This window comes from Amborella trichopoda, chromosome 3 (assembly GCF_054954075.1).
Source record: "Amborella trichopoda isolate Santa Cruz 75 chromosome 3, AtrichopodaSantaCruz75HAP2 v2.0, whole genome shotgun sequence".
Taxonomy (NCBI): Eukaryota; Viridiplantae; Streptophyta; class Magnoliopsida; order Amborellales; family Amborellaceae; genus Amborella; species Amborella trichopoda.
The window spans coordinates 49,693,054-49,717,180 of NC_142338.1; the positions used below are offsets into that span (position 1 = coordinate 49,693,054).

Below are 24,127 nucleotides of genomic sequence, written 5' to 3' on the forward strand. Positions count from 1 at the left end.
ATGTGGGAAGCTGAGAAATAGGAATGCTTGGTGGAGGCTTTCCTTATTTCAGGTCCTTAAAGGAGCTAAAATTAATGAATTGTAGGATAATGATCTAGGATAAGGAAATCTTTTGTCGAGTCGCCAGCCTGAAAAAAACTTGAAGGTTCATCAGGAAGTGTTGTGGAATCTTTGTTGGCCTCCAAGTTTCAGGATGATGGGAATAAAGTTGATGGTAAACAATTGCAATGAATATATAGATTGAAAGGAAAGTAATGAGACTGAGGAGTTCATGAACAGAGCGAGCTGCAATATGAAATAAATGAGAAATGGTGGAGTGCAAGGGAGTGGCTCTTGGAGAGATATAGTTGGGTAAGGAATGATGGGAGGGGAGCAGGCTAACTTTTCAAGTGGCTACAAAAAAGGTCTTCGTCTTTGGTTATGGAAAACTGCAAAATTTTATGTTCATTAAGGGGAAGGAGATATCCTTCATGGTGTTTTGGCATAAGGGGGTGAGAGTTGTTAAGTGGAAGGTTAAAAAAGGGCAAGGGGTAGGCCAAAAAGACATGGTTGGAAGTAGTGAGAAAAAATATGGAGACTCATGACCTCACAGAGGGTATGGCTTTTGATATAGCAGAATGACAGACAAGAATTCGTGTAGCAGACCCCAAATAGTTAGAAAAAAACTATCATGAAGATGGTGGTGAATTTCATAAAAAAATAGTTAATACATTCTTAAGCCCGTGCCATTCTTATACATGTTATACTAACATAAACCTTTAAAACCAACTCAAGTAGAGAGCCCGTTCAACTCTTGCCTCCTTGTCACAGCGCAAATGGTTCACTACAATTTTGGCCCATGTGAAAATCTATCTATTTCCCTTTTCTTTTAGCTGCCCTATGGAGCCTAGGGAAGAAGAGATTTTCCAGATTTTTCTTCCTGCTCGTTAAACCGAATATGTGCATCCATGGGACCATCCTTGTTAAACTTGACTCCTTCCCAATTCCCCAACGAAAGCTCTAACCTTTTCCAATGCCCCAGATTCCGATCCATTGTATATCTATAGTGGCCCTTCTTCTAGATTTCATGTCCTTAATTAATGAATGTTTAATTAGATGAATACCTCATGTACTTGATATCATGGCATTTAACAATCTCTTTGTGATACTACATACACACATTCTCTTTGTGATACAACATATGCGTATGTGCAGTAGTATGGACATTTTGATGATAAGGTATCCAATGCTATATCCCTACGGATTTACCATTTTTTTTGGGAATAAGGGTTTACCATTTTAGTATCTATAAGATCGACATCTAATGTGCAAAAAGACTAGTCCTTTATCTCCTGTACTTTTATTTGCTCTGAGGTGGAATGGTGGATTGCTCTTTGTTATAATTTGCCATCAGTGTTTGCAACATTTGACTTTTAAACCGTTCTACAGTGCAAATGGTGAGGGTGAGGTGGCTTCATGCATCAAAGACTTGAACTCCCCAAACTTCTACCCTGCCATGGTTTCTTTCTGGGTCACTGATTCCTTTGAAAGGAAGGACAAAGAGAAGGATCTCTTGGCAAAGCTTCTCACTAACCTATGCAAGTCCCGAGAAGGCCTGCTTACTGAAGCCCATCTCATTAAAGGGTGAGCACTCAAAAAATATACTCACTAAAAGATTCATAACCCAGAAACTCATTGAATCTATTTCTCATAAATGAATAAACAGAATTATTATTTTACATGTGAATGCCCCATATATCTAGTTCTCTTTGGACTTGTTTGTTAAAGTTGGGGATTTTGGTGCGTCAGCTGGTCCATGTAGTCAAGTGTGTTGTCCTTCCAAAAATCCATCTTAGAGATGGATTTTGGATCTAAAATTTGACAGGTTCAAATCTGGAAAATATATATTTGAAATCGTAAAATAGATTATTTCAAACTTAAGTTTTGGCCGATTTTGGATCATTCATTCTGATTCTTTTAAAATAATCTATTTTAAAGTTTAAAATCCGTTTCTTTTATTAGATTCATTATTGTGGTGGTCAGATTAAGAACCTAAGAAATTTTAGAACCAAAATCCAACTCTTTTAAGATTAATTTTTGGAATGGGACCACATTACTCCATTGAACGTTTCCCATTATTGAAGTATTCATTCTTCTTTTGATAGGTTTGAGTATGTTTTCTCAACTTTGGAAGATGCTATTTACGATGTTCCTAAGGCACCTGTTTTTCTCGGGCAAATTCTTGTTAAAGTAATTAGAGACAATGTGATTTCATGGAGTGAAGTAGGGTCGCTGATACTTAGAGGAGGCGAGGAGACAGGGCGAGGAGCCAGGGCGACTTGTCCAAGCTGGGCTTCCAATTCTTGGCAAGGTTCTTGAGATCATAGGTAATGAAAAGGGAAGCTCCTTGGATGATATTTGTTGAGGGTCCAATTTGAGATTAGAAGATTTTCTCCCTCCAAATTCTATAAAGCCAGGGAAGTTAAATGATTTGATCTTGAAGAAAAATATACAATGTACCCCGTGAGGAAATTTTTTTTTTTCTTTTATTTCATTTCTTTTTTAATCGATTCCCCAGTGAAGGAAATCTTTCTCTAGATTATTTGAGGAACTGCAGAGTAGCAGAGTGACTTCTTTTGTTCATCTTGGGTCTTATATATTGATCCCCTTTGTTATGTGTTTTTATTCCTCTTTAATAGCTTGTTAATTCAGTGTAGAATGAATATTTAGATGGCCTACTCCTACTGGTTCAGAAGATAATTCCCCAAGTGATGATTTTAAGCTGTATTTTGTATTGTTGAATTCGTGTCGTATTTTTCATAGGGCCTGAGGTCAAACTTTGTCTGTCAGCTATGATCACTCTCAAGTAAACTAGTCATAAAAAGCACTTCATTCTAGTGTTTTTTACGATACACATTTTCTTCATAAAAGTGCGTGCGAAGCATAGCAGCATTCCCGGTGAGTATTTTTATATTTCGATTGTTTTAAGTAGAGTTCAAAAAAGCTGACCACCCGACGCCTAGGTGCATCGCCTTGGCTTAGATGGGCAGACTGGACGGTAGTCCTTGAGCAGCCGTCTGGGCGGGCCGCTCAGGGCCTGCGCCCCGCCTATGGGTGGAACTTTTTTTTTGTTTCTATTGATTTTTTTTTTAAATATAAAAGGTTTGAAATGATGTGTTTAAGGTTCATTTGAAATCTAAACCCACAAGAACCTATTTTTGAGAGAAACCATGTTACAAAGAATGGATCCAAATATCAACCAGATAGATTTGATTTAGTTTTAGAGTTTTAGAAAGGATATTAATAGGGGCATTTAGAGGTTTAAAAACCACATTGCCGGTATTAAGGGGGATGTTGTCCAGTGTAAAAATGTTTTTGACGCTACCGGAGAGAAAATTATTAAATATTTGAGTTAAGAGGAGCACAAAAAGATAGAAAATGGTGTAGCAGCCAAGACTCTTAAGGCCTCATCTGTACATACTAGTAAGAGGGAGGTAGAAGAAGAGGAAGAGGCAGATTCAAAAGAAACAGAAGAGGACGAGCATTACATTGAAGAGAGAGATGACTTTGATGATGATGACATCAATTTCGATGCATATGATGAAGCTTACCTTATTCTTTATGATGTAGATGATGATGATGATGATGACTGAAGACTCTTGATGTTGAGTATTAAGTGTTGACTAATGTGTCATAGTCTCATAGACTGTATATTTTTTGAATTTCTGTATATTTTCTCTTCCTTATTTTTCATTTTTACTTTCTAGTTTTTAGTTCTACTTTCTAATTCTTGTGTGTACAGTCTACAATGTATCAGACTATCAGTGTATGTTTGTATGGTTTTACTGTTTTAGTATTGTATAAAAAATATGGATTATCAAAAATTTAAAATTATCTTCCTGACTTCTATCTTTTTTTTTTTTTAACTGGGTTATCAAAATTCTTATGGATTAATCATTATTAGTCATATTTTTATTATTTTTATTATTTTATTTTAATTAATTAATTTATTTTTAACTGGGCCGCCCAAGTTCTGGGCGCCTGTCTTGGCGGCCACCTGGACCCATGGTTGCCTCGATGCCGCCTTGCACTTTTTGAATAATTGATTCATATAGTTTCAATATTAGCCCTCTCTCTCTCTCTCTCTCACTCATGACTCTACGAAGTGCTCACTTTTTCTTCATTAAAGTGCATGCGGAGCACAACAATATTCCTGGTGATACTGTTTTAGAGTGGGTTTTAGGAAACCCCTCACGATTATGAAAATTTTAATACTATACACGCATTCTCTCTCTCAAATGTGCATACAAAGAACTCACCTTTTCTTCCTAAACATGCATATGCAAAGCACCACAGCTCCTAGTGAGATTGTTTTGATTGATTTTTTTTTTTTTTAGGTTATCAATGTCAACCGTATACATGGCAGCACTACTTCCGGATGGATTTTTTTTTATGGGATATTTGTTGTAGATGCATATACCAATATACCAATGTTATTAGGGATTGTATACTATGAGAACATTTATCTTTGTTACAAGAAGGCTGCAATTATTTTTAATCATTAGATCCCAATTTGAAATGTAAGGTACTAGAGTGATATTGACCTCTTTCAACCAAAAGTAAATGGTCTCTTTGTGTATTTTTTGTACAGGAGATACATGAGGTTACAATCATTCTCACTCATTAGGCGTGGATGGTTTGGGATGAGTGACAAAGTCCAAGAAATTTATTTTTTTTGACACTTTGTGTCTATTCAATTACATTCTTACAACCACTCATTTGAACTCATTAGACGTGGATGGTTTGGGGTGAGTGACAAAGTCCGAGCATTTTTTTTTTTTTTTACACTTTGTGTCTATTCAGTTACACTCTTATAACCACTCATTTGAAATTTAAGAGATAAAATGGTGGAGCTTTACAAAAAATAAATGGTCTTTTTGTAGGCAATCCCTTATTAGTAAAGGTACATACTGCATAGTTTACTATGGGGAATTTTGAGAAGTACTTCATTTTCTTGTTTTAGGTAAGATGGGATTTAACTTTAATAATACAGGTGGGATTCATATTGAATTGGATGGGAAGCATGATGATTAAATTAATATAGATAATAACCAACTGAATTTCCTTTATATTTACTTTGGGTTGTCTACCATGATACATGCAGCATACCCTTTAAAATGCTGGCGTGCCACCCGTTGTCAATTACGGAAAGTTTGTGTAAAGCATTGCATGTCAGCCATCTCTTGTTAACAGATCGCTGAAATCACCTTAACAAACTACATAATATTTGTTAACAGATCGCTGAAATCACCTTAACAAACTACAGAATATGATACATTTATCGTGCTATCTTGTCCTAGTATTTCCCTTTACAAGCCCAACGTTACAGTCGGTGATGTTTTTCTTTGGGTAGATTAGTGGGGATTACTTGTCCCTACATGCTTTGAAAAGCGTCAATTTTTTAAAGTGAGCGAGAATGGAGTTTGTGATTTTTAATTGGAGCTCAGGTGGTACTACAATCACGACCCCAACCCCATTCTAAAAAAATGTGAGTAGATGATAACTCAACCGTGCAATAGGAGATTATAGGTCAAGCATTCATTCTTTTTAAAGAGCTGTATCTTCCATGGTTCAGAATTGACATCCCCTGCGTTCTTGATTTAGAGATGTAGCATGTAAAAAGAATAGGGTATAGGGTCATAGTTCTTCCCACCACTTTAACAGGCATATTAGAAAAGCTCTAACCGGTGAATACTTGTACAATAGCATTTAAAAATGTCATACAAGCTTTGAGAGTCCATTTGTACATTTCCCTTCTAATAAATACATACCAAAAGGAGCTCTTCTTTGTCTCGTTTCCAATTCGAGAGGATGTCTCATATTCTTTCCATCTGTTATTACTATCCGATTTCCATTATACCGTCGTCTTTATTATCACCTTCCACAGCACCATGTTGTGCTAGGGTGCCATTTCTTTCATCTATTTCATTGAGTTCCACTTTTCGGCCATCTTGTGCCATACTATTACCCATTTTATCCATTTTCCCCCTTTCTTTTGGGGCGCAAAGGACAGTGCCATTTCCACCATCTTCTATTTCATTGACTGCCACTTTTCGGCCATCTTGTGCTGTCCTATTATCCATTTTCCCCATTTCCTTCTGCATTTTCGCCCTTTCCTTTGCTTTGGCCCAGAGTACAGAGTAGAGTCCAAGAATGACCAAGGTTGCTCCAATCAAACTGCAAAACTTAAGATAATCAAAATAAGTAATGACCAATGTTGCTCCTAATGAAACTGCAAAACTCAAGAAAATCGAAATAAGGAATCGAGGTCTTAAATTTGTGAAATCTTTCAATTTGAGGTCTTCTTGGGAAACTTGCAAGATGGCCCGAAATAACTACAAGTAATATAACCAACCATTTTAAAGGAAAATTTTGGGAGAAAAGCCTAGCACAGTCGGAATGTTTACTCTCCTGCCAAAATAAGAAAAATTATACAACAAAATATTTTATATTTGGTAAAATGAGGCCATATTTATCCTTGGTGTGAAACATGACGATTACATGTGTACTATTGATTGGGCTCAAAGTTAAAAAGAAAATGTTACGAACTTTGCGACAATGTTAGATCTTAGCTATGTCAAATATTGGTGATTGCGACCTCCTTCATCGTAATGGTAAGAAAAAAATAATTGTTTTATATCTATTTCTTCCAAATTATTGCACACCCACCTTCCAACATGAATTTTGACGCGAAACAGTATGGGCTCTAGGATAACCACCACCACGGTACTCACAGGATTGAATATCACTGCAAAGATGGGGCCTTTCTTCTTAATACACCAAGTTTGGACAAGGATTCCCATAGCGGAGCCCAAAATTCCCTGTATCAGATGTCAAATCAATTAAAATACTAATGCCCTACTACTTTATACAGATCGATTAGAATAAAACTTTGGAACATAGTGTTGTATCGTTGTGCTCCCTCAATATGATCCCACTTGTTATATTCTAAATATATATAAATTTTTTTCATAATTGATGGGTGAGGTAGGGGACAACTATAGCACATTAGTTGTATAAAATTCAATGGTGAGATCCATCATGATCGTAGCTTTTTTCTAACCATTTCAGGTTAGCTACTTGAATCTTGATAAGCTATTACGCTCTATCAAGGACCATGCTATCAGTGAAACCATAAAAAAATTCAATGATGAGGTGAATGTTAAAATATGTTTAAGTTTAAAAACTAACAATGACACGAATAGTGCTTCAATACAAAAACCTAGTGGTAAAATAGTCATTTTGAACCACGTGGGGCTGTACATTAGTGGATCAGAGAATAATTCCACATGATCATAGAGTAATGTGGACATGCTATAAGACTTTAAGATGAAAGCAACATTGTGAAGTTCAACTTAGGAAAGTGTACATGAAAGTTTACATGCTATAGTGACCTTATGCTCCTAAGATAAAACTAAACCCTAAAGTCTATACTGGAGTAATGAGATTCTTACACTGTAGGCATAGGTAAAGAGGTGAATGTCCCAGCCGAGCTTCCAACCTTTGGTCTTATCGAATATCAAGGCCACTATTGCAGACTGAACAGTAGCACATAAGCATACCATTGCAGAAAGAGATGCATGTGCTGGATAATCTTTGAAAGCCCATGCCTGTTAATGAGAGATATGAAATTTGCACCAATTAAAAAAAAAAATTATATGTAATAGAACTTGAAATCCCTTGGACATTGAGATAGAGATTTGCACTTAAATAGACTACAAATTCAAAAGTATAGCAGCCACATGATGTGGACGCTTGTGCACATGTACCTTTTCAATGGCTGAGATTTAATTTGCGCTGATTTGAGGGCCACAATTTGATTTTTAAATTTGACTTTTATTTTTTTACAAATTTAATTCACATAAAATTAGGGTGTCCATACATATCTCAATAAAAAAAAGGAAGACCCTAATGCCCTTGAAATATTAAAGGGTAGTTTTGTCAATTGTAATAATTTGATTTTTTTTTATAAATCTTTATGGGCTGCACCCTATAAAGTCTTTATAGATGTCCCAATATTTTTATATAAATAAATTTATAAAATATAAAAATAATGGGTTATGTTGGGTGCTCATAAGTATTCGTAAAACCGAGTGATTTAACCATTAACCGCACGGTTAGATCGGAACTGGCCATTGGTCGTTTCCGGTTTTGGGTAGTTTTGGTGATCAATCTGTATTTAAATATATTTTTTAAAAAAAGTACATAAATTCTCAAAAATAAATTTGTTTTGTAATGTATTTTTAATATTATTTCCATTATGGTAAAGATTAAAAATTGCTTTGGTCATTAATACTCGCTTTTATATTTTCCTATCTTTTTCAAAAAAGTTTAAAAATACCCCTAGGCACAAATCAATTTGTTAAAATCTATTTTTTTCATTAATTTTCAACATCATTTGAATATGTTTTGTTTTAATCATTCTTTGTATAATTTTCATATTTTAGTAAAAAAAAATTATATCTTTTTTATTTTTTTCAACACTTTTTTGACCTCCCTGGACTTGCCCGGTCTGAGCGGTTGAATCAGCTGGTTTACTGGTTGCACCGGTTAAACCACTTCCAAGCCTATGTCTGGTTAATCGGTTAATCATTCCAGTTCAATTTTGCAAACACTAGTACTCATATATATGAGCATTTATTTTAGGGTGCAGTTTGTATAAGGCATAGGCTCTAAACAATCAAATTAGAGCTTACCTTCAAATAGTATTGAGAAATGTGGTTTCAATACTGAAATCTTTGTGATAGCATTAAAATATAATTTTATCTTTATTTATAAGTTTAAAGCTTCAAAAATAGTGTTGATCAATAGATCTATGAAAACTTGAAAATCTTGAAAATTGACGGTCCAAAAATGAGATACAAAATATGCTATTTTCAAAACTTGAAATCCATTTATTTTCTCATGCCCATACATCTTGATGTCGAGATGATCAATTTGAAGATATTTGAGCATCAAAGCATCTTCTAGTGAAAATTTTGAAGTAGGTTCAAATTTGATTGTTGAGAGCCTCAGTTCTATATAAACTTTTTCCTTTATTTAATATGCTCAACATTTTTAGACGCTGCGTACTCTTACTTCAAGATGTAGTAGCATTTTTGCTTAGGGGTACTTTATGTAATTAAATAAGGGTAAAATTGAAATTCTTGATAGAAGAGTATTTATTACCTATAGTGGTAGATGACATTATCATGAAACAATGATTGCTTTTTAACTGCTATTATATGTCACTACTTTTCATAAAAATATCTATCTTACCCCTCTAATTATAAAAAATATCTTTACTAAAAAAATTTGTATTACAAAATAAGGGTACATGAGTGTCCAAAAAAAGTAACTACCTTAATATAATATAATAATAATAATAATAATAATAATAATAATAATAATAATAATAATAATAATAATAATAATAATAATAATAATAATAATAATAATAATAATAATAATAACAATAATAATAATAATAATAATAATAATAATAATAATAATAATAATAATAATAATAATAATAATAATAATAATAATAATAATAGGGTTTTTTAGGCTACATCACTTGGTGGTGTATATCCTTAGAGTCTTCAATATTTTTGAACACTTGTATACCCTTATCCTATAGTGTAGTTGTTAGGCTGCATCACTTGGTGGTGTATATCTTTAAAGTCCTCAATATTTTTGGACACTTGTACACCCTTATCCTATAGTATAGTAACTCTTTGTTTAGGGTATTTTAAGTAATTAGTCAAAGGTAAAATAAAAATTTCTAATAAAAACTAATGCATTTATTAATAATAGCAGACAATGACATCAACGACACGAAGTGTGACATTACCCCTAAGATGCATTAATTGTTTATTAACTACTAATAGAATGCCACTATTTTCTTATAAAAATATCTATTCTACCCTTTTAAATAACCAAAAATGCCCCTACGTGAAAATTTTCATATTACAATTCAAGGGTATTTAATAGTCAAAAAATGTTGAAGACTTTAATAGTATACACCACCCAGTAGTGTAGCCTAACAAAACCCATAATAATAATCGTAATAATAATAAAAATAATAATAATAGGGCGTATATACTATGTCCCTTAGGAACATAATATACGCATACTCCCTCGGACAGATGACCAACTTGGGAGGATTTTTTAAGTTCTCTAACAATCTCACCCTGAAAAAAAAATTAAGCAGTCTTTGTTCAATATTGATAAGTTATTGTTTTCAAATGCATAGAGAGTGTAATTTGGATTTTTTTTTTCTTTTTTTTTTTTTTATATTGATGTTAGTCTAGGGATTGAAGATGTTACATCCTAACATTTTGGGTCCTACAATTACTCTTAGATTGGGTGTTACCCAAAGGAGTAAATGAACAATATGCTCCCACGGTATTATGAAATCTTTTGGCAAAAAATATATGTACGTTAAAGAGATTCTTATTTCTCATGTCATCTTGCAAAACAAATAAAAGCAAGATATTAAATTCAATCCTCCTGTCAACTTGACATCAGATTCAACAGAAAAATGCCTGTACCATATGAAATTCGAGAAACACAAGATAATAATTTCCAGTTACTTCTACCTAAAAGTATTACACAATTAAAAGAGCTCGCATTTCTCATGTCAGCTTGACCTAAGATTCAACAGGATGATGCCTGTAGGGTAAGCATTCATGCACAACAAAGGATGCATACAGTTTTCTCAACATGTACATAGATGCATTGCAACTCTATGACAACTGGATACTCATGTATGCTTGACGTTCCAGAATAAACAATAGGAAAAAATACCAACATGGATGCCCCAAGGATGAAAAGTTAATAGATTATAAATTACATCTTACAAGATCATAAATTATGTCAGAGTCATACATTCACATACTACATAGACAAAAAGACTGGAATTGGGTACATAACTCTTATTATTATTATTATTATTATTATTATTATTATTATAATAATAATAATAATAATAATAATAATAATAATAATAATAATAATAATAATAATAATGACCTCATAGAGTGAATGAGTAGGCCTTAGATTTGAAGGGCTAAAAGGTAAGGTGCTGGTGCCCGATGCTACGTAAAATGCAAAACACTGACCTGATATATGACCCACACAGACCAAGCAATAACACATGTTACATTGAAAATTGGGCCCAAGACCCAGTTTTTCTTTGAGGGATCGGTGGATGGATCCGTAGAATGGGGTGTCGAGAAAAATTTTGCAATAGAATCAGGTGCTCTAACATGGTTGAATATGTTGAGGGACTGGCCCTTGTACAATGTAATTGTCATTGCACCTGCCACACAAACCAGTATTCCCATGATCTTTGCCCACCCACTCTTGCTCCTCAAGTCAAGAATATCCATTCTACATAAAGAGAGTAAGATGTTGAAGTCTGTGGTTTCGACTCAGAAAATGAAAACCAGTTGAGGTCCGCTAAAAAAAAGAAGCACAATTGTAACTTCAAAATCAAAATGGAAACCAGAAATGAAGAAAGCGAAGCACGAGTCTTACTTCAAAATCATGGAAACGAGTGAGATGATAACGGGGATGAGATTGATGAACGTCGCAGAGAAGGTAGGAGTGGTGTAGTAAAGCCCTATTATGTAACAGTTTTGGGCCACTGTGATCCTGCGACGAAAACGGATCACTGTTTATCATTAAACATGAAAATTCAATACTACAAAAAATTTATGCGCATAAACCCTATGACTTACATTTTCCCAAAATCAACTCAATTATTCCATTATTACATCTAAACCTTTTTTATTCACAAATTTTTTAAAATGGCCAAATCATTCAAATTTTGGATATTCAAGATCAGAAATTAAACACTTTTGGAATTCAGTCATCTTTTAAGATTTTAGATATTCAAAATCTGAAAATCCAAATTAAGACGGTCTAAAATATGTGTATAATTTCGACCTAAATTTTGGATTTTGAATATGCGAAGTACATAGATTTGGTTACACAACAATTTCCTTGAATTTCAAGATCCAAAATATTTAGCACAAAAAATTACAAACTAAATTTAAATTTATGTGATTTTTTTTTTTTTTTTATCTGTGTATCTGATATTCAGACAATTCTGAGGTGCTTTAAGGTTTCTATGGGAATTATAAGCGCTTTTTAATTTGTTGATTTAGTCTAAATGGTGTTCTTAACACAATTCTAAAGATTTTTTTTTTTCTTGTGGGAATTATAGTGTTTTAATTTTTAATTTAGTCAAATGGTATTACATGTTATTTAGGTCAATTTCCTAAGTTTTCTTTGTATATATGCTGTCAAACCCAGTTGTTTGGAGTTTTTGAGATTTCTGGAAACATTTTTTTTTGTTTCCAAGCAATATTTTTATCGTAGTGTATGCTTTCAGGCAATATTGATATTTTGTTTTTTACTCTATTCCATTTACTTTGTACTTGTTCATATAGTGCATTGAAGGTGCAAATTTTACAAAATATTTTCTAATTTTCGAGCTAAACAAATCAAATTATTACCTAAAATATTCCCAGTACAACACATCTCTCTCATATTCTATTTAAAAAGGCTAAAAGATATGAGACCATTTATCATCTCAAGCCATCCAATTTGACATCTAATGAATGGGAATGATTGTGACCTCCATGTACAAAAGATAAAAGGTATCGTTTTTAGACGGTTGCAACCTAAAACAATCTAATGAAGGCATGTTAACCTATGGATATCTTGTGTTAGTATTGATATACATCATTACTGATACATATCAGTATAGATATGGATATCTCGTGTTAATATTTATATACATCATTATGAATACATATTAGTATAGATATGTATTTGTATGTGTATATATCTCTCGATAAGATTAGACAAGTGTTAGTATTGATATACATCATTACTGATACATATCAATATCGATATGGATATCTCGTGTTAGTATTGATATACATCATTATGGAGTATGTCTATGTATATATATGTATTTGTATGTGTATATATCTCTCGATAATATTAGGTGTCTAGGCAAGATTAGTTAGTACCTGTTGGTATCTATCCACTGTTACTAGTCTTATATTAATATAAGGGGTGTTGTATATTCTTGATTAATCAATGCAGAGATAGTTCTCTGCAGTATTCTAAAATAATCTTTCATGAGGCCTAAAGCCAAATATAAAAAAATGCAGTTTCTAACATGGTATACATGGTATTTGGTATTTCGTTTGTAAAGTATCAACCCCATGGTATCAGAGCAAGGTTCACGATTTGGTATTTCGTTTGTCAAGCATCAAGCCTCCGTTTTCAGTTTCCCTGATCGGTGAAGTTTTCAGTTTCCCTGATCGGTGAAGCCCTGAATTTGGGACTGGCTTCTCTCTTTTAAACTTTAGAGGGAGAAAAGAGAGAGTGGAAATTCTTTGACGTTTTGAGACTTGATTGTAGGTTTTCTTTTCAAGAGATTTTGGTGGCTCACGTGATTTCCTGAATTTAATACTCAAGAATATTTTGAGTACTCAGGATTTGTTAGCAAGCATGAAGTTTGCATTGTTACCCATTGCGAAGGTCTTCACGATGTGTTTTCTAGGGTTTGTTATGGTGTCGACAACAGGATTCGAACCTGCGCAGGCCAAGCACAACAAATTTCGAGTCTAAGCCGTGTTTCTTTGCCATTTTTGTAATGATCTTTTCCTTAGAATAAGAGAGGATAGAGAAAGATGAAGAGATCGGGGGCCTTTGTGGCTTCTTCAATGGTTGTGATTTTGCTTTCACAACTTCTGGTGAAAGCAAGATCTGGGTATCTCAAGATTTGGGTATCTGCATCCATTTTCATAACTATCCACCTCTAAATCCACTTTTGAAAACAATCGATCTGCAACATATGCAAAACAACCATCGAGTTGTGGTTCGACTCTTTGATATGTCTCTTGCCAGCTCTCTGCCTATTTTTGTCTCTGGATCTTGATCTTTGGTCCAGATTTGTCGGAAACCTCGCCAGCCACCCTGATCGAATCTTTTTTTGTGATCGAGTTTTCTGTTACCTGATCTAATCTTTTTTTTATGATCGAGTTTTTCGTTACTCGATCCCGTTTAATGATCGAGTTTTCTGCTACTCGATCATGTTTGATGATTGAGTTTTTCGCTACTCTATCCCGTCTGATGATCGAGTTTTTCACTACTAGATCCCGTCTGATGATCGAGTTTTTCACTACTCGATCCTGTCTGATGATCGAGTTTTTCATTACTCGATCCCGTTTGATGATTGAGTTTTCGTTACTCGATCCCGTCTGATGATCGAGTTTTTCGTTAATCGATCCCTCGAGTTTTTCGTTATTCGATCTCGTGTGATGATCGAGTTTTTTGGTTACTCGATCCCGTTTCTTCCGAATGCCTGTTAGTCTGTTGTTGCTTGAGTTCTATGCGAAGAGCTGAATCTATTGGCTCTTCAATGTGCCATTATGCTTTCTCAGCTGTCTCGATTGTTTTTTCTTGCCTCTTCAATGTGCCATTTTGTGTTCTCAGCTGTCTCGATTGTTTTGATTATTTTTTCTGGAGTTTTTTGTCTGATGGCTCAAGTCTATTCCTGAGGCTTGTTCAAGCAAAGCAATCTGAAGACTACTCGTTTTTGGCAAATTAGTATTATTCATACTCGTTTTTGGTAAATTAGTATTATTCAAACTCCAGCTGCTTTGTGTTAAAGCATTTTTAGTTTGAGGGGGAGTGTTAGCGTTTTCTCAAGTTAGTATTGATATACGTAATTACTGATACATATCAGTATAGATATCGTGTTAGTATTCAGTATAGATGTATATTTGTATGTGTATATATATCATGATAAGATTAGGTGTCTAGGCAAGATTAGTTAGTAAATATCAATAACGGTTGGTATCAGAACTGATTTGTATTTGTATGTGTATATATATCCTGATAAGATTAGGTGTCTAGGCAAGATTAATTAGTAAGTATCAATAACGGTTGGTGTCTATTCTCTATTTAGAACTGATGTGTATTTGTATGTGTATATATATCCTGATAAGATTAGGTATCTAGGCAAGATTAGTTAGTAAGTATCAATAATGGTTGGTGTCTATTCAGAACTGATGTGTATTTGTATATGTATTTATATCTTGATAAGATTACATGTCTAGGCAAGATTAGTTAGTAAGTATCAATAATGGTTGTCTATTTAGAACTGTTACTAGCTGTATATTTATACGTGGTCATATTCTTTATTGATTAATAAAGAAATAGTATTGATATACATCATTATTGTATGTGTATATATATCTTGATAAGATTAGGTGTCTAGGTAAGATTAGTTAGTATCAATAACAGTTGGTGTCTATTTGTATGTGTATATATATCTTGATAAGATTAGGTGTATAGGCAATTTGTATGTGTATATATATCTTGATAAGATTAGGTGCTTAGGCAAGTAGTAAGTACGTGGTTTTGTATATTCTTTATTGATTAATAAATAAATAGTTCTTTTCAGTATTCTGAATAATCTTCCATGGAGCCTAAGGCCCAAATATTCAGTATTTTATCATAATATGTAATTTTGGTGTAATAAAATTCTTAGGATTATCTAAAAATCTATTTTTATCTCTAATTATAAAATTTTAAACTTCAAAAGGATTATCTAAAAATCTATTTTTATCTCTAATTATAAAATTTTAAACTTCAAAAATAGTTAAAATCATGTAGATCTATAAATATATGAAAATCTTGCAAATGAACGGTGCAAATGAACGGTCTAGATAATGTGTTGCAAGATGCACTGAGACTCATTTTTTTATTTTTTTATATTATATTCATACATCTCGATGTCGAGTTGATCAATTAGAAGGTTTTTCAATATTAAAACAACGATGGATTTTTTAGGTGCATGTTGTAACCTTCTATAAACTTTTTTCAAAGATAAATGTTCTAAAAATAAATGATATTTTTGGAGACAATCCCAAAAGATATACTCCTAGAGAACATGCTTTTTGTTTACTCCCTCTGGTAAAACCCACCTAGGATTTGTGTTAGGACCCCAACGTTGAGAATATAACCTCTTTAATACATAGATTAACCTTAAGTAAAAAACAATTCCTACTTACACCCTCTAAGCAATTGAAAAAAATAATATCTTGATAGAAACTGTACTGCTTTCCGAGGGTGAGATTTGTGTAAAAAACTCAATTTCCAAATTTATTTTTTTGAGAATAAGGTTAGTAATTTTAAGGTAGTAACCAAAATTTTAGATCGAAAAAATCTATAATTTTCAACAATGGACTCCACATTTCCTCACTCCAGGCATATTTCTTTATCTTTTCGCATATTTCCATATAAAACCTATATAGCCAAATTACGTGTTCTCTCTAGGCCTATTCGTATTTGCCCATGCATAATACTGCGACAAATTTAAGTGAGGACCTAGGGAAATGATGAAGTGATACCGCATGGTCCACAGCCGTAGACCCGTCCCGGGTCTGGGTTCAAATATTGGACCCGAACATTATTCGGGTCTGGGTCCATGTGGACCCAACCTGAACAATATTATTATTTAAATAAATATTTAATATACAATATTTAATAATATTTAATTAAGGGTGAGGTTTGTACAAGGTTGCCTCCTTATACTGTAGAAAGAAGGTTCAGGTGTCGGAAATCTTATGATGGCTAAAAAATTAATTTTCATCCCCAATTATAAAACGAATCCGATTTCTATGTGGTCAAGCCTGCATATGTATAACTGTGCGCCTCTTAATAAATATATTTTTTGAAATGGATTTTAAAACTTATTTTTTAAGGGCATGTAATCTCTAACATGGAGATCATGAATGTGAAAAAATAAATAAGTTTTAAAAACTAGAAATAATAATTCTAGTAAGAAAACATTTGGACCGTTAGTTTGCATTTTTTTTAGGTGAAGCACCTACTTGCATCCATCTTAAAGATGGATGCTTTACACTTTCTGGACCTCATATGTTGAAATGTGGTCCAGCCCACATGAAACAATTTTCCTTAGAGTTTAAAAACATTATAAATAGAGCAGATCAATAATCTTGAAAATGGACGGTCCAAATAAGTTGTTACAAGATGCACTAGTTTTTTAACTCTAATTCCTTCTTTTTTCTTTAAGTATGTGTATATCTCAATGTTCAGATGATCAATTGCAGGGTTCTCTAGCACCGAAGCACTCTCTTCTATAAGGTTTTTTTAGATACACCTTACTTCAATAATTTAAGATTTCAACCTTATACAAAAATTTTTCTTTAATTAATATTTAAATAAATAGAACTATATATTTTTAGTTATAATATTTAAATAATACATGTATGTATTTAACATAATCCGATGGCTTCTTTATCTGTCTTCTTTGCTATTGTAATTTTTCTTTTGCTTCTAATAATATTTGTTATATATATATATATATATATATATATATATATATATGTTTTATTTATTATTTATTTTTGAATCGAGTTCAGGTCCAGCTAGGTCTGGGTCTGGGTCTAGGACCAGCCGGCATCCTACCATAGGGTCTTATTTTCTTGGAGCTTTTTATGTAGGGTGTGGTTTCTATAAGGTTGATGCCCTAAACAATCAAAGTAAGGTACACCTTCAAATAGTATCAAAAGATGTTGTTCCAGTATAAAAAGTCTTTGTAAGGGCCTCAAAATTTATTTTCATATCTAGTTATAAAATTTAAAGTTTCAAAACTAGTGTAGATCGGGCAAATATATGAACATTTGAAAATCATAAAAATTAACAAATCTATTTAATGATACACTATTTCCAAGACTTAAAATCCATTTGTTCTCTTGTCCATACATCTTGAGGTCGAGATGATCGATTTGAAGATTTTTGGGCATCAAAATAACCTATTTTAGTGAATTTTTGTCCATACATCTTGAGGTTGAGATGATCAATTTGAAGATTTTTTAGCACCAAAATAACCTCTTTTAGTGAGTTTTTTGAGGTGCGCCTTCATTTGATTGTTTAGGGCCTCGCCCTTATATAATCTTTTTCCTTTTATGTATTTTGGGCTGTTCTATTTTTGTGGCAGGCTCAATTCCTATCGAGGGTGGGGCCCTTTCCCCACTAACTCACCAAAGCCGCCTAGACAAAAGTGTTTTTTGTAAGGAAAAAGTTTATATAAGGATGCAACCTTATAATGTAGAACTCTGAATGCAGCTCAAAAATCTATCGGAAAAGGTAGTTTTAATGTTGAAAACCCTTTTGATCTTGACATCAAGATATATGACCATGAAAAATAAAAAGATTTTAATTCTCAAAAATAGTGCATTTTACAACATATTATCTACACCGTCCATTTTCAAGACTTTCATATGGTTTATAGATCTACTTGATTTTAACCATTTTTGAAATTTAAAATTTTATAATTAGATATAAAAATAGATTATGAGATAATCCTACTAACATTTTACATTAAAATTATATACCATGATAAAATTTGAAGTTGCACTTTACCTACAGCTACGGATGCATACGTATGCCAACTGCACCCTTTTTGTAATTTTAGCATTTCACCTTTATGTAATTTTAGCATTTCGAAATTTGGACTTTTAAAACCACGTCAGCATAATATGGCGATGGACCTGCATCTTTTAACTTAAAAATTTCAAAGAGTGCGGTTTGTATAGAGCTGATGCTCTAAACCATCAAAGTAGAACGCACCTTCAAAGAGTGCGGTAGAATGTGGTTTTAATATTGAAAATCTTTGCAATAGCCTTAAAAAGTGTAGATAGAGTATATTTATGAAAGCTTGAAAATCTTGAAATTTGACGATCGAAAAATGCATGACAAGATGCACTATTTTCAAAACTTGAATTCCCTTACTTTTTTTTTTTTTTTTTTTCTCTCACATTCATGGGATATTGGGCATCACAACAACCTCTTCTAGTGAAATTTTTGTGATAGCCTTAAAATATATTTTTATATTTAATTATAAAATTTAAAGCTTCAAAACTAGTGTAGATCGAGTATATCTATGAAAGCTTGAAAATCTTGAAAATTGACGGTCGAAAAACGCATGACAAGATGCACTATTTTCAAAAATTGAAATCCCCCTTCTAGTGAAATTTGTGAGGTGTATTTTAATTCGATTGTTTAGAGCCTCACCTTTATGTAAACTGTTTTTTGTACTTAAAAACAAAATACCAAATAAAAACATTCATATTGTTTAGCCTCACATTTATATAAACTTTTTTTCGTACATAAAAACAAAACACCACATAAAAACATAAATTTTTCCAATCATCCTAGTAGAAAGAAAGCTAAAACAATGTTCTTCATTGTTTATGAAACTAAACCAAAACCATGAAGAAGGGACGACTCTTACCCTATCAGACCAAGCATGAATATTTGAAACGCTTGTCTCCAATCAAGAGGGGGCCTCTTTTTTCTGAAAAAAAATAGGAAATTCATGTGAGATATGAAGAACTTAGTTAAGAGAGAACTTAGAGATAGAATCTCTAAGTAGTTAAGAGATGGAATTCTACCTCTCAAAATAAGTAAGAGGAGCAAGGGCAATGGTAGCCATGGCTGCTCGGTATGCGACAAAGACGTGGGTGCTCATTCCTTGGGTGAGGGCCATCTTGTTAACCAGAAAATTACCAGCCCAAAGGAATTGCATCACTATTTGTACCAAAACAGGCCAACAGTCTGCCATGAGAAGAGAGTCCTCAAACCTGGTTGAGAGGTCCTCAAACCTGGTTGAGAGATTGTTGAAGAGAAGAGAGAAAACCTGGTTGAGAGATCACCAAACCTGGTTGAGAGATTGTTGAGGGACAGATGAGGAGAGAGAGTCTCTGCAAGTAAAGTAAAAGGTTACACACAGAAAGTTCGAACCTTAGTTTAAGAGAGAGAGGCCTGAAGCAAGCGATGTTTGAAAAACCGAGCCGGCTATGGGCCGGGTCTGTATAACCAGTAAAGCCGCTGGTTCAACCGGGTAGGTCTTGACTGATCCAAAAAATATTTAAAAAAATAAAAATCCAAAAAACTATGAAAATTAAATTTAAAGCATGATCAAACAAAATCTAAATGATGTTGAAATGTTGTGAAAAAAAATGAAATTTAAGAAACTAATTTGTGCCGAAGGGTATTTTTGTACTTTTTTATAAAGATATAAAAATATAAAAATAAGTGTTCTTAACCAAAACACTTTTTAATCTTTGTCAAAATGATAAAAAACATTAAAAAATACATCACAAATAAATCCTTTATTTTTTGAAATATCTTTGTCAAAATGATAAAAAATATTAAAAAATGCATCACAAATAATTCCTTTATTTTTTGAAATTTTATATTTTATGAATGATTTCTTTTAAAATAAAAACCAGACCACCAAAACCTAATATGCCCAGTTCGAGTTTGACCCTCCGGTTTCGAGTTGGACCGACCGAGTTTGCCAACACCGGAAGAGAGAGAGAAAGCATAGAACTGAGAGGAGGATACTCGTTTTTCAGTTTTTGGTAGACCTGTTATTGTCAGTGGCGCCGGTTTTTTATTCAGTTGCATTTTTAGGGTTTCTGGTTCTCTCATTTGAAGAAATGGTTGAATAACAGCGATAGTCAAAGTCCATAACGCTTACGCAACACACACGCAAAAAGGAAAGAATAAAAACTCATGGATTAATAAATTCTTAGTTCGTTTTCGGGTAACCAGCATACATGACTAACATTATTATGTTGAATTAGTTATGGATCACATTCATGACATATTTTTGGATCCATTTATTCTTGAAACACCACTAAACACGATTAAAAGAGAACAAGAAAAACAAAGGAATGGACCCTACCTTGGTTCTTGTAATCAACCCAAACCAGTCGAAAATGATAGACCGTGGTTTCGAGCATAATGTTTGCATTGCCACTTTTGGGACTTAACAAAAAATGAGAAAATTAGGGAAAAATCCATATACGTGTATGATATTTACCCTAAAAAATAAATCTCCTCCATGGTGTATTTGTATTTTATGCCGGAAGTATCTAATCTTTTCTTTTCTTTTTCACTTTTCCAAAACTATCCAGCAAAATTGAATCGAAACAGTTTAACCGGACATGGCAGAAGCGGTTTAACCGGCCTAACCGGTAAACCGACTGATTTAACCCCTCTAACCGGGCAGGTTTGGACGGTAAAAAAAATGTCGAAAAATTAAAAAAGATGCAAAAAAAATCTACTAAAATATAAAAAGCATATAAATAATGATTAAAACAAAACGCACTCAAATGAAGTTGAAAATTAATGAAAAAATGGATTTTAACTAATCGATTTGTGCCTATGCGTATTTTTAAAATTTTCTGAAAAATATGGGAAAATATAAAAGTGAGTATTAATGACCAAAACTGTTTTTAATCTTTACCATAATGTAAAGAATGTTAAACTAGTGTTAAAAAAAATCGACTTGGCTAAGGTAATCGGGACATGGCCGAGAGTAATTCGCCCAAGTCCAACTCCTTTTTTTTTAAAAAAAAATAAAGAAAAAATTAACTTATGTATAATATAGGCCCCTTTTTTATCAACAAAGTAGTAAATGACATACTGGTTAGTGTGCCTAATGTTAAGGGCATATATTTTTTTGAACTCCAAATGGCATATTTTGAACTCCAACAAAATGAAGTAAAAAGATGGCGTTTGTGTTTTTTGATCTCCAACAAAATGAAGTCCTAAAAAAAAACAATAGGATTCGAACTGTGATTGAGATAAAATTTAATCATCAAAGCAAACCAGTAAACCATTATAATATATTTGATATTAATTTGAGATAGTATTCTATTTAAAGTTTAAAATACCGATTGATCACCAAAACCACCAAAAACCGGAATTGGCCGGTTTCAATCTAACCCGGTGGTTAGCTGTTAGATCGCCCATTGCTCTAGGCCAATATATTTTTAAGATTGTATACTATGAGACCATTTATTTTTGGTACAAGGAGATTACAATTGCTTTTAGCCATTCGATGTGAAATCGAGTATTCCATAACATTCAAAAAAATTTAATTTGGACTTTATGTCCAAACAATGCCACATGCTCTATCACGTGATTTCAAATCTAATAATAAGATATCAAAAGTAAATGGTCTCATTGTATATGTTTTTTATACTTTTTCAGTTAAATCCAAGTTTGAAACTAAGCTTCAAGACCTACCATTATTATATTTTTTGTTTTCATATTTATGATCATCTTGGCCTAGATGATGAATCTACAAAATAACATTTTTTTAAAAAAATCTAAAATAAATTTTAGTGGGGGCGCATATATACATATGAGTCGGCCGACTCATAGAAAAAAAAAATATGGTCACCATATTTTTGTCATTTTCTCTGAGAAATAAAGGGTAAAAAAAAGACAATCTATGACGGGTATGTTACATTTAAGCCGCCAGGAGAGAGAACTCCGAGCATAGCCATCCAGGAGTGGAAACTTTTCTAGTGAGAGATAGAGCATTAATTACTGTAATGCAGCAAATATTGTCAGAATTTGAAACATTTATGTAATGCAACAAATAAGCTGACTCAAATGGCTGTCTCCCTTTATTTGGTGGCATATTATCATGTTAATAACTTTTCTCTAACCTTTTTTTTGGGTGAGTCATCCGAAAGAGGCCCTTACCTTTGGTAGGAATTGAGCCTAGGACGGAGAGGGCCTTTACCTTTAGTAGGAATTGAGCTTAAGACATAGCGTTTCATTAAGCCCTATAACGAATTAAGTTTGTGCTCCTTTTCTTATACGATAGGGGTTTTGCAAGAGAAAGATGTTAGTTCACAAGAAAACCCGAAGTCTATAGGAGAAGGCCATGAAATGGTAAAGAAGATATGGGCAGATATCTCCATAACGCACTCCAAACCATCAATCTTCATAACAACACATCTCAAGCCATCCAATTTGATTTATCCGATAAGAGAATTCTATCCCAAGCCATCCAATTTGATTTCTATTACGTAATTTTTTGGCTATATCTGATAAGGGAATTCTATTTATTAGATAAATTTTTGGTTATATCCGATAAGGGAATTCTATTTATTACGTAAATTTCTATATCCGATAGGGAATTCTATTATTAGATAAATTTTGTCAAAAAGGTTTCATAATATACAATTCCACTAAATGATTCTATATTCGACTAGACAATTCTATTATTAGATAAATTTTTTCAAATCAACCAAAGTATACAATGATTTATGACCATTCCCATTGTTCATTATTTTTTCATTATTTCAATGAGAATTGATGATCCAGTAGGCATTCTCCTCGATGAAAACCAAAACGAATTTCAATAAGGAGTAGTGATAGATCCAAAACGAATTTCATTAAGGAGTAGTGATAGATCCAATAGGCATTCTCCTTGATGAAAACCAAAACGAATAGTATGATCCAGTAGACAATTAGATGATATTCATAAAATGGTTTATGAACGCATTATTGATCAAAGGGAAGGACAGTGTGTTGGAGAGAGAGCAAACTAAGAGAGGAAGGGATGTATTAAAAGTAAATGCAAATTAATAACCCTAATCAATTGTAATTATGGAGAAAGAGATTAAGAGAGATTATAATTATGGAGAAAAAGATTAAAAGAGAATGATCTACCTGTACCCAGTTTCAGAGGGAGATGGCCCACTTTTAGAGAGAGAAAGCTTTGAAATTTGGAGTAATGAGTAACCTCTACATGCTACTTATCCACTCAAGAAACAAACGGGCCACTTCATTAAGCGATTTACCACTTCAATAGGGTTATAATGAAGTACGTGGCTCACGAGATTTCCTTGCAGTTATTTTAGGATTAAGATTTAGGTTCGTTAGGGGATTTACCAGTTCATTAGGGGTACGGTGAAGTAGGTTGCTTAGGATATCTAAGCGAGATTAACTTGCCGTTATTTTAGGATTAAGATTTAGGTTCATTAGGGGATTTACCACCTTATTAGGGGTATGATGAAGTAGGTTGCTTAGGATATCTACACGAGATTTACTTGCCGTTATTTTAGAATTAAGATTTAGGTTTCAGTTATTTTAGGATTAAGATTTACAATGGAAAAAAGTTTATATAAGTGCGAGGTTCTAAACAATCAAACTAGGCGCACCTCAAAAATTTTACACGTTG

General features: G+C 33.0%; 1 protein-coding gene and 1 long non-coding RNA gene across 3 annotated transcripts; one reads left to right on the forward strand and one right to left on the reverse strand.

The window, feature by feature from the left end:
- The first annotated feature begins 1,432 nt into the window (after positions 1 to 1,432).
- On the forward strand, positions 1,433 to 2,747 carry LOC148782929 (uncharacterized). The gene is made up of 2 exons (XR_016051454.1): positions 1,433 to 1,623; positions 2,145 to 2,747. It is a non-coding gene; the product is annotated as an uncharacterized LOC148782929 (long non-coding RNA).
- A 2,961-nt stretch (positions 2,748 to 5,708) lies between these two features.
- On the reverse strand, positions 5,709 to 23,845 carry LOC105420270 (WAT1-related protein At5g07050-like). 2 transcript variants are annotated; one of them, XM_088861102.1, is made up of 8 exons: positions 23,617 to 23,845; positions 19,530 to 19,838; positions 19,370 to 19,432; positions 11,560 to 11,676; positions 11,142 to 11,412; positions 7,494 to 7,649; positions 6,709 to 6,860; positions 5,709 to 6,216 (listed from the first exon to the last, which is right to left on the reverse strand). In XM_088861102.1, exons 2-8 carry the CDS (start codon positions 19,697 to 19,699, stop codon positions 5,880 to 5,882), a joined length of 1,266 nt encoding a protein of 421 aa, XP_088717228.1. In that variant the 5' UTR covers positions 19,700 to 19,838; positions 23,617 to 23,845; the 3' UTR covers positions 5,709 to 5,879. The 2 variants fall into 2 exon arrangements, with proteins under 2 accessions (XP_088717228.1, XP_088717227.1); XM_088861101.1 differs by lacking the exon at positions 23,617 to 23,845 and adding an exon at positions 19,879 to 19,975 and having other exon boundaries at positions 19,530 to 19,774.
- Between the last annotated feature and the right edge of the window lie 282 nt (positions 23,846 to 24,127).